At 47.8% G+C, this 17,044-nt stretch overlaps 1 protein-coding gene across 5 annotated transcripts in view; it reads left to right on the top strand.

Moving 5' to 3' along the window:
- ASTN2 (astrotactin 2) overlaps nt 1–17,044 on the top strand; it is an 813,615-nt gene that overhangs the window by 169,228 nt on the left and 627,343 nt on the right. For all 5 annotated transcript variants that reach the window (XM_053921242.2, XM_053921245.2, XM_053921243.2 and 2 more), the window contains exon 3: nt 7,077–7,461. In XM_053921242.2, coding sequence (XP_053777217.1) covers nt 7,077–7,461 — 385 coding nt within the window. The remainder of the gene's footprint in view (nt 1–7,076; nt 7,462–17,044) is intronic.

Raw genomic sequence — 17,044 nt, forward strand, 5'->3', positions numbered from 1 at the left:
CACCACGCACATCCAATGTGATCTTGATACCTTTGCCTGAAGACCAGCTACGCCGTTTGCAGTCTAGCTCTGACCCATGTCCCATCTCATCTCCGGCATCTCCCTCAGGCCCCCAGGGTGCATTTGCAGTCCCTGAGACAGTAAGCCTCATGTTGCCTGGAAACTACCCCAGGTGCAAGGCCTTACCCCACACGTTCACCACCTTGTTGTGTGCTCGCAAGAAAGTTTATCTTCTGAGCCTCCACTTTGTCATCTCTACAATGGGTATAATCTAACCAGGAGGGAAACTACGTAATGAGCATCTGTAACTCTGTTACAAGGTAGAAAATGCTAAAGTTCCTGGAGTGAGGGTTAAGATGAATCACTGCGGGCATTCAGAGAGTAAGAGGTTCCTTCCGGCTGAGCCTGGAGGGGGGACATCCCAGAAGAGCTCACCAGGGAGACTGCATTGAAGTTAGTTGTGACGTCTGGGTGGCGTTTGGACATGCAGATGTGGGAGTGAGGAATAACGATGTAGGCGACATTCCAGGCACAAGAAATGGCTTGAGCAACGTCTCAGGACATTCAGTGGAGCCGTGAGTTCCAGTGTGCTTGGTTGTGTAGCACTGTGCCTACTCTGTTGCAGGCGCTCAGTACAGTTGGTAGCGTGGGTGGACGAAGCATGCATTTTGAGTAGGGAATCTCAGAAGCGTGAGTTTTGAGACTAGGTTATCCACAGAGTAGAAGCCTGATTGACAATAACTTAAACTGTGAAACTGCAGGACTGCCCAGCTTAGTCGATGGGAACAGGCTCTGTTCCCAGCTGTGCCTCAGTTATGGTAGGGAAGTTGGACTGCAGACAGTGGGCAGGGGGAGCAAAGCCTGGGAGGTCCAGAGTGTATTAAAATTATGACTGCAAAAGGCAACGGTGACCGGACTTAGACCAGCCATAGGATGGAGAGAAGAAGAAGGTGGTGGATTTCTCAGCTGCTTTTGGGGGCACTGACTCCATATTCTGCCTCCGATACCATCCTAGGGTGTTTTGTAAACTTGGTCAGATCACTTCTCTTTGAACTCAGTTTCCTTATCTGTAACACCAAGGGTTAGGACTACTAATAATCCCTCCAGCATACACACAGACTGAGGCCCAAAAAGAGACTTCCCAGAGAGCTCGAAGGCCCAGCCCCTTTCCCTGTGAGCTCTGTCACTCTGCAGATGGCCAGGGGACACCCAGAGGATCAATAGTCCCCAGTTATCCTGGGGCTGGCTGTCAGGACCAGACGTAAGTGGCGAGGAGAGAAGGACATTACTTGGGAGAATATGCATGTTCACAGCTCTGAGGATTAAAGGCCCGTGTTCTTATCACTGCTGAACAGAGTATTATAAATCCAGCCTTAGAATACCAAATCCCCTTGCAGCTCGGCCGTTGTGGGGGAATATTAAAAAGGCCAGAGACAAAAATAATCAGTTTCCAAATGACACATTGTCAAATAAAGCATTTCTCACATTATCCCTTTCTTTCCTTTCTCTGGCTCCTTCTCCCATGCCTGGATAGAACATGAAAAATAGATTAAAATGAGCCCAGGCTGAATGCAGTTCTGACTTTCAGAAGGCTCTCTCGGTGGGGTGATTTGGGGTGCTGTTTATTTTTCACCACTCTGTAGTTTCCAGTGTTTGCGACTGTATGTACGTAAACCAGCTGGAGGCTCCAGCACTGGGACAAGGGCAGAGAAGCAAAGAGGGCCCTGCAAGATTTGATCGGGTGCCCTGTGGATCTGCAGTCAGAGCTGACGCAGGGACTGGGAGGCCACGCGCCTCTGGAGGGATTCACATCTGGCCAGGAGTTTAGGCTTCTGGGTGTTTATTAAGCACCTTCTCTGGGCCAAGCACTGTCTCTGAGGCTGGAGTAATTGGCAGGGTAAGTGGCGGCTCAGGACCTAGTGTGGGAAATTGGTCAACCAGATGACTGGCTTGAGGTTGTACAGCCAGATTACTGACATCCATGGGAGTTTGAGAGGAGAGCACAGCACTGCCTGGCTCGAGGAGGCAGAGATGTCCTGAGGAAGTGCTTTCCATGCTGAGAGGTGCCTGGGTGAGTAGAGGTGAGCCAGTGAAGAGGAGTAATGTATATTAGTTTCTAGGGCTGCCATCCCAACGACCACAAATCGGGGAGCAATTTGTTCTCTTATGGTTCAGGAGGCCAGAAGTCCAAACTCAAGATGTCAGCCAGGTTTGTTCATTCTGGAGGCTCTGAGGGAAAATCTGCCCCGTGCCTCCCATGTCTTCCGATGGTTGCTGGTGATCCCCAGTGTCTCTTAGCTGGTAGATGCATCACTCCCATCCCTGTCTCCATCTTCACATGGCCTTGTGTGTGTGTGTGTGTGTGTTCTTTCCTCTTCTTATAAGGACACCAGTCACTAGATGTGGGGCCCACCCAATCCAGTATGACTTCGTTTTAACCAGTGACAACTGCCAAGACCCTGTTCCCAAATAAGATCACCTTCTCTCTCCCACCAAATGAGGCTCTGGGTAGATATGAATGTTGGGGGTCACTGTTCAAACCACCACAGGGAGTGAGGGAGGGAGGCTCTGGGCTGGGGGAGCAGCCAGTGTCAGAGAGCTCAGAGCTTCACACTTTGGCGGACCCTGGTCACTCAGTGTGGCTCTGGGACAGGGTGTCAGTTGGGGCTTGTGCAGAGCCGAGGCATGAGAAGGAAGCAGGCCTCTAGTCATGAAGGACCTTGGATGCCAGGCTAGGGATCTAGACATTATTCTGAGGGCCGTAGGGATCCAAGAAAGGGTTTTAAGCAAGGGTGTGTGTATGCACAATGATTTCGTTTCAGAAAGAGGAATAGAGAGGCTGAAGTAATGAGGCTGGTGTTGGTTGACCTGGGTGGTGCCAGACTGTTTATTGTCTTGTTTAATCCTTAGCATAACCCGTCACCTTGGGAACAGTCTGCACACTTTATAGGTGAGCCTGTTGCAGCCCAAGGAGGTAAAATGCCACAGCCCGCTTGTTATACTCAGCCAACAGGAGTCAGGGAAGCCAAGAGTCCCATGTTGGCTTCTGTGTCCCATCACACACTCCGCCCCTGACATCACATACCCGTCCCCTTGTCTGTCTCCACGGGGGCAACTGAGACTCACTGTCAGCAACAGAACAGGAGGAGCAGGCAGATCCTGCTCTAGAGAGACTTTTAGTAGGGAAGATTCCAGAAGCCATGGAGACACCCATTCCTTCTCCCTTCCTGTCTGTCTCACTTTCTGCCTGCGGCTTGGTGAAATTCAGACTCATCAGCCCGAGACCTGTATGTACTGCTTGCAGTCTCGCAGAAATCGACCCCTAACTCACAGGCTGGCATTTTATTTATGGAACTTGCTACCACTTCTCCAACACAGTCCAAATCGAATTTGGCACTAGGTCGTCTCTGAGGCCAGCAGGGCCTGAGCTTGCCACCTCTGGAGCCTTGTTGTCTTCTTAACGTGCTTTCTATAAATGCACAGCCCTCTGCCTACGTCCTCTTCTGCCTCCTCTGCTCTCTGCTCTCCCTGCAGCATTTTCTCCCCCACCAGGGCCTGTGTTTGCTTCTGGCATGTAGACTTAGTGGCTCTGGCCCTGCTCACCTTCCCAGCAATGGCTCCTGCCATTTTGTTTGCTTGCTTGTTGCTTGTTGGAGAAAGAAGTCCACACAGAACAGGGGACAGCTGTGCAGGAATGGAGCAGCCTGAGCCAATCCAGGTGAACACAGATCACAGGGTCTTTGTGAACCTGGTTACTCATCGGCTTCCTTTGGATCCAATGTCCCACCAAGACAGAGGTGGCCAAATGGTTCTCTTGAGCTCCTTTGCTTTTGAGCAGCACCCTTCGGTTTATGAGGGCTGTCGAAGCCATGGAAGCAGTGTTCAGGTTTGATCTGCACATCAACATGCGGGGTCGCGTGCATTGGTTTGCGACCTGTTTTCCACGTTCCAGGCACTCCACATCCATTACCTCACTTCTCAGCTCCCTCTCTAAGGATGTTTTTGACCCAGTTTCATGGATGAGAAAACTGTGATTCAAAGAGATTCAGTCCATTGTCCAAGATCACCCAGCTTGTACGTTGGCAGCATGAGGTTTTAAAGAAGGCTTTCTGACCCCAAGCCTTTATTTACTCATAATTGTTTGCTATACTATTCCAAGTATCGTCCAGTCCAACGTACAGACAAGTAAACTGAGGGTGCACAAGGGAAGCTGGGAAATTTGCGATCACACAGTGAGAAAACTTGAAGCTGATCCAGGACTGTGGTGGTCACAAGGGAGGGTTTTGGGGACATAATGGGTCAGGGAGGGGCTGTTGTTGCAGGTGGACTGTTTGATTAGGCCTCATCTCTCCCAGGTCATTGTTGGTCCCAGGATCTGACCCCAGTGTCAAACACCCCTAATTGGGGTATGCACTAGCCGCTGGGGGTGAAGGGCTCTGGACCAGGCAGGGCCTGACCCTTATAGCAAGTGAAACCCCCAAAGGTGAGAAGAGAGAGGGCTGAGTCAGTCAAGGAGACTTCCCCAGAGACATCAGTGAACCAAAATTGAAAGCTTCTCTGAATATGCAATCTTAAGATGTGCCCATTGAATCCTGGATTTGAAAATAATCTTTCCCTCTTTCCTTCTCAGGACATTCTCTTCCTGCACCCTTAGCATCTTTCCCCTCCCACCCCTAGGTGTCTGTGAACTACTGGGCTGTAAAATAGCCAGTGGCTGTGCAGCAAGGAACTGGGTTCAAATCCCTACATTACCACATCCTGGCCTTTTGCACCAGTTGGAACTAGGATCCAATTGTGTGTGATTTCAAGCAAGTTACTCAACCTCTCTGAACCACCTTTTCCACATTTTATTTATACAATTGAAACTCGAAACCCTGTCACATGTGACTGCCTTTCAATCTTTAAGATAAGATAAAATAACATTAAGTAATAGTAAGGAGAAGGCCTGCTATTTTTTTTTTTTTTTACCAAGTGTTAGGGTTTGTCCTGCCTCCTTTCTCACTTCACTCTCCTCTCCTATTACCTTTCCTTCTCACTCCTCCTCACTACCCCCTACGTCTCTTCCTTTCTTATCTTTGATGTAAAAAACCGGACATTAATGTCATGTCCTTTGTGATTTCTAGACACAACAATCATGTGATCTGTGGAGGGAAAAAGGATCTGTTGTTTTTTTAGGGCTCCAGAGGAGATGAACTATATACACATTTTACATTGTTAACAAGTTACGCACACATACATAGAAAAACACATACTTACATCTTTGTTTGGTTTGTGTACCTATTTTTAAGTTCTGGCATCCAGAGAAACCTTCCTAGGGTTTCGCAGTCAAAGTGAAGGCAGGGCTGTTAGCCATACCTGCCACCTGGTCACCTATTAGCCCACTTACCCACCCACTCCCCACCCCCGGTGGAGGTGATGAATTCTAGCTTAGTGAGCTGAGGGCCTTGAAAAAAATAACACGATAGATTTCCAATGCGGTCAGCAGGATAGCTGAGCCATTTCAGTGAATAATGTTTTTCTTGGCCTAAACAGGTATTGGGAACAGCATTCATCTCCCTCCCCCACCCCAATATGATGCATCCAGGGTTAATGTCTGTAGTCTCTGTTAGATGTTATACAGGTAGTTATTAGAAAATGTCCTTGCCTTCAATGAGATCATAGTCAAGGAAGAGCAATCAGCCACATGGGTGTGGTTGAAAGAATACAGGCCTTAGAGCTAAAGAGCAACAGCAGACCAAACAGACACAAAAAAATGAGACTGACACTCAGACCTCACTCTGCCCCTCAGCATCAGTTTCTGAGCCTGGGTTTCTTCACGCCCTCACCCGTACAACAGAGGGTGATCCTTTCCGGCCGTGTGGACTTGCAAAAACACCCAGCAGGGACTCAGCAAGGGAGCCTCCAGTCTCCCAGACATAAAGCACGATGTACAACACAGAAAAGCAGGATGACGGAGACGGCCTATCCCTTTCATGGGATACGTTTCTGGTGAACGAGGGGAGGCCAGGAGGATGCCCACCTTCCACCTCAAGCGCTGGACAGGTGCTGTGGGAAATCCAGACATGTTTTGCAACTACCCCGGCCCTTTAAAGGAGCTCACAGAGTGGGGCGTTGCATGAATCTCCTGAATCACATAAGATATGTTATAATGTAAATACTTCAGCTTATTCCAATTTAATGTATGGCTTGCAGACTCCATCCAATTCTTACCAGTTGGTTGTGGTAAAGAAAAATAAACTTGCCCTGACCGGTGTGGCTCAGTTGGTGGGGCATTGTCCCTCAAAGTGGAAGGTTGCTGGCTTGATTCCCCGTCAGGGCACATGCCTGGGTTGCAGGTTCAGTCCCCAGTTGAGGCACATATGAGAGGCAAACCAATTGATATTTCTATCTTACATCATTGTTTCTCTGCCTCTCTTCCCCCCACTTTCTAAAAATAAATAAATTCTTAAAGAAAAACAAACTTTAGTTTGCCTTACATTTCTGATGAAAGGAGCCCTACCCCTTGTTGTGAATCAAATAGTAAAAGATATCATGTCTGATAATGGAGGAAATGAAGTTATGTTTGACTTAATAATGCTCTTACATTTGCAGCAGGATGGAAGAGAGGCTATCTCTTGAGCTCGCAGTGGGCTTAGCCTAGAAAAGGGAAAGCAAGGCTCAGAAAGTGCAAGCAAACGCCCTGGGGCCAGTCCGCAGCTTGGAGGCAGTGTCAGGGCTCTGACACTCCCTAGCGTTCAGCCACAGCCCTGACCGGCATGACCATTACCCATCGCATGTGCTCCTTATGGCAGCCATGTGAAGAAGGAAGGGCAGAGAGCCTTCCTCATCCTCATACATGCGACGAGCAAGGCTCAGAGAAGTCATGTTGTTTGCCCAAGGTCATACAGTTTGTTGGTGAGAAAGCCAGGCTGGGAAACAGTGTCTCTCTGGCTTCCAAGCTGTGGCTGGTGGTTCCTGGGGCTTTCTGAACCAAACCCAGGGTTCTGGGCTGAGTGTGGTGGAGGAGAAGAGCCCCTCCCGCACTCTTGTCCAAAGAACAGCGGCCCATTTGCTGTCCTTCTTCCCTCCTGCTCCAGGGCGGCCTCATCGCGCTGCTGCTGCTGCTGCTGGTGTTCACTGTGGCACTGTATGCCCAGCGGCGCTGGCAGAAGCGTCGTCGCATCCCCCAGAAGAGTGCGAGCACAGAAGCCACTCACGAGATCCACTACATCCCATCGGTGCTGCTGGGTCCCCAGGCCCGGGAAAGCTTCCGCTCCTCCCGGCTGCAGGCACATAATTCCGTCATCGGGGTGCCCATTCGGGAGACCCCCATCCTGGATGATTACGACTATGAAGAGGATGAGGACCCACCCCGGCGGGCCAACCATGTCTCTCGTGAGGATGAGTTTGGCAGCCAGGGGACCCACACCCTGGACAGCCTGGTCCGGCCAGGGGAAGAGAAAGGGGACTTTGAGAAGAAAGGTGAGTCCTCCTTGTTACATCCCACCTTCCAGGGGCATTTTGGGGAGTTGGGAAGAGGCATGGGGGCTGGGCAGTTGGGGACACTGCTATTGTCTTCTGGGCTAAGCCAGTTTGGATTGATGGCCAACTTCTGTAGGGTGATCAGAGCTTGTCTTCTCTGGTTCTTCACTAGTGAAGGGAGAAATAAGAGTGTCAGTGTTACTGCAATTGGAGTTTTGAAGAGCATCAGAAGTTATGTAGTCCCACATCTCTTGGGTGTCTCTTGATTACTTCATTTGATGGCCTTCTCACTACTTAGGAGAGAGCTCATCTCATTTCCAGACACTACAATTAGAAAGTTTTTTTCTTATAGTGAGTTGAAATGTGTTTCCCTGGCCCTGTACAGCTACAAAGAAAGTAAATCTTATCTTTCTTCTCCAAGGAATGTGTTAGAAAATTTGACAACAGAGAAAAAGGCACCTTGTAACTTCTGGAAATGAATCTAAACCCAGTTTCTTCAGTTTGTTTCACATGATGTCTCTTTCAGGTGTTTTATCATTTTGGTCACTGTCTGCTAGACGGAGAGTCTAATTTTGTGTTTCCTGGACCATAACACCAGAACCAACACTCCTCTTCCCCAAGGTGGGGACGCTCCCTCACAGGGCAAAGGGGGTTCTCACCTCCCTCCTGCGAGCCCTCATGCTTCTGTTGATGCAGCCCGAGATCACATTTATATTTTGCAGCTATTCCTGGCTTACACTGGAGTTTTTGATGATGAAAACCTCTCAATCTTTTTCATATGTGCTATTGTAATGATACATTTATTGAGTCTGTTGGAGGACAATTAATAATTTGGACACACACACAAGTGTTCACACTTGTCTTTATGAAGTGTCTATGGCTTCAGCTTGTTTATATAAAGGGATCTGGCTGTTTTTCTCTAGATCAATGCTACAAAGGTACCGTTCAGCTTTTTCTCCACATTGTCTTGGTGGTGCTGATAGTAGTGGTGGGTGAAAGGTTGGCCCGGAGGTCTTGGTTCTGACCCTGACTCACTCTTCTTCGGGAGCTAAGAGGATCCTCACTGCTTGGCACAGCCCTGGGCCTCCGAGCTTTACATTTTTCTCCTCTGCTCCTGAGATCTTTCTTCTCAGATGCATCTTTTTATGATCCTTCCACCCCCAGCCAAAACACACACACACACACGCACGCTTCCACAAAGCTCCAGACGGAGAACAGCAAACGTCTTCAGAGTGGCAAAGCAGGTCGGGGAGGCGGGTCCCCGACAATGATCGATTGGCCTCCTTGTCTTCCTTCCCACCCTCCCTTAGCCAAACTGAAAGGCCATACAAATGGCCAGAAAGAGTCTGCACTCAGGAGGTGGAGTGATACAGAAGTTAGGTTACCACCCAGCTTTACTGGCTCTGAGACCACGGGCAAGTTGCACACGTCTCTGCCGTTGAAGGGGCATGATGCTGTGTGCAGCCTTTCAGTGCAGTTAGGAAACTTAGACGACACACGGGAAGTGTTTGGTACACAGTCAATGTTCGATACACATTTGTTACTGTTACTCACACCATCTGTCTTCAAAGTTGTTACACTCTGCCAGAAAGCACCATGATAGAGACTGCAGTAGAGGTGAGGAAAGTAGAACCTCTGTCCTTGACATTGCAGTTATCCTCCCGCGAGAAACACAGGGATGGGGGTTAGGAAACTAAAGCTGAAGCTCGAATGGTCCTGGGTCTGTGTCACACAGCAAGGATGCGGCAGAGCCAAGGTAAGAGCTCAGATCCCTGACAGCCAGCCTCAGCCTCCTGGCCAGAAGCTTTGCTACAGTTATCTGTCCCGCCCACCTAGCATCATGGAGATGGCCCATTCATTGGGAGTTGGGTCCATCCAGGTCCTGTGCTCCTTAAAGAGAACACACACCCAGGTTTGCAATTTCAGCTGCCGTGTATATTGTAGTGGCCTGCAAAGCCTGTCCGTGCTGCTCTCATGGTGCTGGTGGTGGGGAATGCAGGTACCTGAGTCTCGTATAACAGAGACAGCCCAGAGGACAGAACTGTGCTGGATCCAGAGGGCTCACAACACAAAGCCCTGAGAAGTAGGCAAAGGTGCTCTTGGCCCTTTCTTCTCAGTGAGGTACTCTCTCCCTTGTGTTTTCTTTCAAGCAGACCTCTATTCAAGCAGTAACAAAGCTAGGCCCTTCTTTTCTGAAATCTCAACGCTAGCGTTGAGAAGCACAAAAGAGAAATCCAAAGAGAATGAATGGTGAGTGCATGAGAAACGAGCCCCAGGCCTCCTCGCCAGGCGGCCAAGTGGAGTGGGGGAGAGCAGAGTTCATCTGCACCATGCCCTTCAGTTCAGTGGCTGCAAGGCCTTGAGCAGAGCTCTTAGCCACCTGGCAAATCCAGGCCTTCATCGTCTTACCCATTTTTGTTTGAGCAAAATCAGTTTTTCAGGTGTGCCTCTTGAGTGGGCTTTAAAATAAAGTACAATTTGAAATCAAACAAAGCACTTTATTCAATACTGTATCCCAGCCACCCTGAGGGCAGGAGAGGAAGAGACTAAAGCAGGATGGCAGTAGAGGTCACACTTTTCCTGCCTCCAGGTAGGACACTGGCCACCCTAACCATGGGGACATGGCTGCTGGTGGCTGTTCTTTCTGCGTTATGGTCCTCAAACACCTGGTCCTCCGTGTCTGGACAGAAGAGGACAATTATGTGGCAGATTGCAGAAAATCTAACAGTAGCAGCTCAGAGAAAACGTGTATTTTATTGCCTCAGGTGGCCCTGGAGAGAGAACCATGAAGCTCTCCCTTTTATGCGGTGATCTGGGCACAGCCATGCATTTTATCAGGAGTGGCAGGCATTCAGAGGCTGGACAGTCCATGCGAAGGAATGGGAAAGCCCTTTGAAATTACCTTGTCCAGGGCGAGTCCCACCTGTACATTTCACACTTAGAATTTACCTATAAATTCAAACTGCTTCATCACATTTGAGCTCTGTGAGCCTGCTTTTCAGCTTGGACCTGCAAATAACTGAGGGGCAGTCTGGAGAGCAGAGGGAGAAAGCTCATTACTAAGTGACGGCTAGCCGCTTGGGTTCCCAGACCCTAAGCAGGTTTGACGTTCAGATGATATACACCTCCAAGGTTGTACTCCTTGTTGAACATTGAAGTTCTTCTGTGCCCGTTGGTAAATGGCTGACAGCCCTGACCCATCCCTGTGCCCCCATGCTGCCTGGCATTCCCAACCCCTCTCCAAAGACCCTCCTGAAGTCCCCACTAGGGTGGCTGGCATCCTATCTTGCTAGTTAGTGCCTGTGCTTTAGAAGTTCTCGGCTATTGTGAATATCACCCCTGATAACACCTTAGAAATGAGAATTTAACCATGTGTTTGGTACATAACAGAAACCTGGTACATTGTAATTCCCATTTTCCTTATCTGTCTTTAAATACATGTCTCCCTTCCCTGAATATTATGCATGGAAGCTCAAGGGAATGAAAATAGCAGATTTATCACTTTATCAAGGGGTAGGGTAGTGGATAGCTGAATGGTTTCTTAATTTTGTTTCATTATTGTGAAAGAAATGCATACTCTTTATAATGGAAGGAAGGAAGGGAAGGAAGGAAGGAAGGAAAGAAGGAAGGAAGGAAAAAGGATGGAAAAAATAAAAGAAAAAGAAGTAAAAGAAGAAAAGACAGAAGTATGAGCTGTTTAAAGCAATAACCAAAAGTTCTACTTTGTCTCTCCATCCTGTCCCACTGACAGGACTAAAAAGCTCATCCTTTACAATAGCTTGATCTATATTCTTCTAGCATTTTCCAGCGTACACAGGTATACACGGATGGGGCCATCTCAGCCCCATACATCACCCTGAAGTAATCTGATAGTTTGCCAAGCAGTATAAGAAAGGCATGTTTCCATGCCCGCCCTGCACCCCGGTCCCACTCTTGCTGAACACTGTGTGGGACCCTGGAATAGGGGTATATGAAAGGCCCCAACATTTACTTTACTACCCCAGTTGTGGATCGTTATCTCAAATTTTTGCAGTTATGATAAGTCAAAAAACACGCTGTACCGACACGTACATACACACACATACATGTATATATCTTGCAAAGTGTGAGACTATTTTTGTAAGGCAGGTGCCTAAAAGCATTATCTCTGCATCAAAGAACCTGCATTATACATTTCTAATTAGAAATTACGCATTTGTAATTTTGGCAAGTGCTGTTATATTTATTCATTTTAAAAACTGGTCTTATACTCTCAAGGTGGGGCTGCATATACTCCCCCACACTGATCTGCACAACAACCTACTACTACTTCACATTGGCTATTTGTACATTATCATGGACCCTTCTGGCTTTTATCTGTATACTTGCCATCATTTTATATGTGCAGGTTTCTCTTCTCATTTTTTATCTAGTAAACATTACTCCAAATTCTTCTCTTTGTGGCAAGTCAGTCCCCCACAGTTACCTTGAGCTAGGATTCTTTTGGTTGAGGTGATGCAGAAAAAAGATTTGTTTTTGCTCTCCTACTTTTATTCAGGACCTCGGGTGGAAGAAGGAAAGAGAAGTGGCATCATATACCAGTGGTGGGCCCCCAGTGACAGATATGGAGGGGTCACAAGCTCTCAGACGTGGGGTCAGTAGCCTAACCCTTACTGTTGCTCAGGAGCACAGACCAAAACCGCTGAGGGTGAACGGGACCTTTTTTGAGAGGATGTTTACTGAGTCCCTATAACAACTCCACTGCTGTCCTATACATGATCTCATCGAGCCATGTGTAATTAACCCCGAGGGGAAGGTGGCTGGAAGGGCTGTCTAAGAAACCAGTGCTGTTGCTGCTGCTAATGACATCAGCTGACCTCTACTTAGTGATAACCACTGTTCTGGGAACTTTCCACGAATTATGTCATTTACACCTCACAGTAACCCTATGAGTTATGCACTAATATTGCCCCCACGCTGCAGAGCAGAAGACTGAAGCATAAAAGGCTGAAAAGGCTGGCCCAAGGCCCTACAGTTGGACGGGGGCAGAGCCAGGTTAAACTCTAGCACGAAAGCCCTCATGGTAGGGGCCAGGCTGGGATGGGAACACACTGCACCCAGCTGACTCTCAGGATCCTTGGGAGGACGCCAAGCTCTTCAGTCCCATGGATAGCGAAAGCATAGCGACCATGAGCTTCCCACACATCTGGGAGGAAAAATAGGTAATTAACATCTGTTCTCCGAGGCTGGAAGCTGCTACATGGTAATTCTGAGCTCAATTGGCAGAAAGGACTTTGTGACAGGGAGATCCCCGTTTTTTGGAGTGTTTTGAGTGGTCCCCAAGGGTGCAGGGAACTCATGTGCAGTGTCAGTAAAGCACTCTGGGGTGACAGAGAACTGAGAAGCTGCTTATTAGCTCACCCTTCTGACAGCCCTTGTGAATGCCATGCAAATGTCATCCTTGTACAGTACTTTCTAAAGTTTCGGAGCTCTTTCTTGTCAACCCCCGATTCCGTGACTTATCTTGGTATTTAAACGTCTTCACACAGAGGCTCTAGCCTAAGTTTGCAGTCCCCTTGCCTCCACCCCTGCCCATCCGTCCCCTCTTCAAGCCACATCCATCTTCCTGATTCCCCCCAGCACTCATCCTCATATACCTTCCTGCTTGCCCACATCTCCTCCTCACGTAGTCTGCACACAGGGCCACTCTGCTATGATGCCTCTGGTTACAGCAGTCTCCGGCCAAAGTTCTTCCAGAGTTCTCACTGCTCTGGGTTCCCACCCTCTAGGCTCCAGCCACAATGGGCTCTCTGTTTTTTAAACTCGCTGTGGCTCTTCCTCCCACAGGCCCTTTACGTATGCCATGGTTATCTTTGCTTGGGCAAATCCTTCTCTTTCTTTCCCCTGTCTGCCTTGGCTGGCTCTTCATTATTTTGGTCTTAGCTTGAATCCTACCTCATCAGATAAAGTGTTTTTCTCCATGAATTCTCCTCTTTTGTCATCTATCGACTCTTCTGATTGTTTTCATAATAGTACTTTTTATTGTATTTATTAAATATTTTAATATTCTTACTAGACTCAGTTCCGTGAGATTAGGCATCAGGTCCGTTGGGTTTGTTTTGTGCCCAGTATACTGACTGGCATATAATAGGTGTGAAAATATGTGTTGGATTAGGCCCTGGCTGGGTTGCTCAATTGCTTGGAGCATCTTCTCATGCACCAAAAGTTTGCAGGTTTGATCCCCAGTCAGGGCATGTACAGGAGACAACCAGTCAATGTTTCTCTTTCACATTGATGTTTCTTTCCCTCTCTCTCTCTCTCTCAAAAATCAATAAACCTATCTTGGGTGAGGATTAACAAAATATGTTGGGTTAGTAGATGGAGGAATGGATAAATGAATGTTGGGCGGATAAATACATGTCTTAGAGCCTTCCCACAGGTTGGTAACCTCTGCATGGACTACTTATCCTTTCTCTGAACTGTACAAACCTTATTTAGTATTTTTCAAATCAATGATCTGTTGAATCTTCCCATCCCAATTTATTCCTCCCGTAGGGAATAAGTTATCAACATTTAGAGGCCATCTCAATGCAACTAAAAGTAATGGTACCATAACTTGAACCCAGCTTTTCCTGATTCCCAAACCCCAGCGTGTACTGAGAATAACATGCATTGATCCTGTCCATTTGTTTGATCAGGAGATGTAAGACATGGCCTTAGATGCTAGCAGGCTAAGACTCTTAGAGCTGCTTTTATCGACAGTGTTGAACACCAGTCACAATGAGAAATATAGTTTGCGCTGTGGCCACACATATATGCGTGCAAATGTGTGTGTGCATGTCTCTAAAGTAAGTTCTGCAGAATACTTACCTTTATTACATGTGGCATGCTCTGACATTTTCTATTCTTTTTATGTCGCCTTTTAAATGCTGGTGTGAGCCACTGAATTGATTTCACAGTTTATGGGTGGGTCGTAACCTGAATTTCAAAGACCTTTCCAGCCTCAGAGAGGCTATCTTGTGCTGGGAGGTCTACTGGGGGACAGATCTCTGGATCACTGGGTCTGTGCTACCATCCTGGAGGTGCTCCTTGCCCAGAGATCTGAAGGACAGAGGTAATCCAAGGCACTGAAGGTAAGGGGCTCACAGAGCTCAGAGTGGTGCTTGAGACAGGCAAGGCCCACGTGACAGCCCTATGTCTTACCCACACTGTCTTTGTGGCCAGCCCTTTGGTGTCTTTCCCCCAGCCCTCTGGCCCACTGGTCCCATTGTCTCCATACTTTCTCTTAAAACTGCTGACCCTGACCTCCCAAAGGACCCTTTGCCTCTCTATCTTCTTTCCTTGGATGTTCTTTCTTCTACCCCATACTTCCTGCACTCTCCCCACACTGAAATTCTTCCCCTCTGCTCCCTGCTCAGGAATCCTCACACATCCTTCAGGCTCCACCTCAAGGCCTCCCTGTTCCCACCTGTCCTGGAGCCCCGGGTGCAGGTTCTCGACAGCTCCCTTTCAGACAGAACCTTCAGGGTACTGTCTGGGCTACCTGGGGACAAGAGGAAAGCAGAAGGGGCAGGATTGTCTTAACCAGAACAGGACTGCTTTAAACTGTTTCATACATTGGGACACCGCATAAGGTTATTTTTGAAAAATAGGCTGTCCAGCATAAAAAGAAAATACATTTCAATGTGACTTTCTTACACCGAAGTGCCCTGATGTTGTCCCTATTCCCACTTCTTGTTCAGAGCACTCTTTGAAGTCCGCATTGTGCAACATCCTGGAGCTTGTTTGGTGCCTTCTGTCTCCTCTTCACCTCCATCCACCCACCGTTCCTACAGAGAGAGGTACAAATTTTAGTTCCTGCCACTTCTCTTTGGGCAAACCTCTCCCTCACTACGCAGTCACGTATTCACTCATTCACTCACTTTTTTTCAAGAGATGTTTACTAAGCACCTACTGTGTGCAAGACATTGTGTTTAATGCAGGAGATACAAAGCCAGATGAGAAATAATTTTCTCCTTAGAGGCACACAGTTTGGAGGGGGCATAAAACAGTAATAGCTGCTTTGTTTTATACAGCCCTTTAACATTTACAGAATGGCTTCATAAACGTTGTATGATAAACTCTGCGTGCTACCGAACCTTTTCTTGAGAACAAGGAGCTTTGTTTGGGCTCGGAAATGAGATCACTTACTCCGCGATACACAGAGTGCCGTGGGGAGGCTCTATGGAAACCCACAGTTCTTGAGTTCAAGTCCACTACTCTCTTTGTTTTGCCACATTATATTGATCCCTGCGGCATCCTGAGTATAATTTGGCAAACAAGTTGTTACATCTACATTGTCGTCCCTCTCTTAATTTTAAAGATCATAAACTCTTTGTCTTTGGAAATATTAAAACAAGATTAGGGAGCCATTTGTCGAGGATGGTGTAGCAGGGTTGGAAATTAGACACCGTTGAAGTAATCCCTTCTAATTCTCAGATTGTAAAATTTGAATTTCATCTGTTTCCACTCGATTTTCTTCTTAGTCCTCCTTGGAAAACAAAGAGGGATAAAATCTGTGCTTGAAAATGTAGGTTCCTTAGAACTAGCCAGCCTGGAAGAAATTCAGAATTGAGAAGTGTTTTGTTTGTTTGCTTGTTTTTGTTTTTTTTTGATTAACTCCAACTAATCGCTGGTGGAATGGAAAGAAGGAAGTTCATTTTTGCCCCATTTAATCATACCGCATAGTGGAAGACCAGACCCTAATTCTGCAGCGAAGCTTTTTGGCTTTGATTTCTAGGATTTGGACTTTGGCCCTAGGGCCTAAATGCCCGGGCTTGGCGAAGCCAGAGGGAGCCGAGCTTGCAACAGACAGGAGCTCAGCATCCCCAGACAGCAATGCTCTGAGCTGTCTGCACACTCTCTAAAATAAGATATAGATAGAGATTTGTCATGGAATCACAAACAGGAATGTCACCAAAGCTGTCGCCAGAGCCCCTTAAAATGTCACTTCCCAGCATTAATTGCCACGATAGCAAAACAAACGGACATTCTCTGAACATTCGCTCTTTCCCTCCTCTCTCATGATCCTCTCCTTATCTCCCCATCTCCCCCAGCTCCCACAGAGCCCCTTCCTCTTTGTCTCCAGGGACCCTCGAGGCATTCTGACTTGATTAGACTGTGCCAGGCAAGGCGCCCCCCTACCCCTGCACACTGACAGGTGAGGGCGAAGGAAGCTTGATAAATGTCAGAGGCTGAAGACACCGTTCCCTGATTGATCAGAGCCGGGTGCAATTTCCCAGCAGTCAGGGACTCTGTACCTCCCATCCTGGCCGCCCTTGAAATGGCTGGAAATCACCCAGTGGGGGGCTGCTGGTGGCACAGAGCCCTGGCAGCTCAGCCTCATGCCTCCCACAGGCAAGCAGCCTGTCTCTGGCTTCCAGAGCCTCATCCGCCTTGGGAGCGCAGGATACCTCCGTCCTGACCCGCAGTGATACTTGGCCCTTGTTTTTCCTCATACTTCCAAATTATGAAAGTGTATGCTCACTGAGGAAAACTTAAAAAATAAAGTATGAAGTAGCATTTTTCAGAATATCTCATCAAATAGTCACAGTAACTTTTAACC

This window comes from Desmodus rotundus, chromosome 1, assembly GCF_022682495.2.
Source record: "Desmodus rotundus isolate HL8 chromosome 1, HLdesRot8A.1, whole genome shotgun sequence".
Lineage (NCBI taxonomy): Eukaryota > Metazoa > Chordata > Mammalia > Chiroptera > Phyllostomidae > Desmodus > Desmodus rotundus.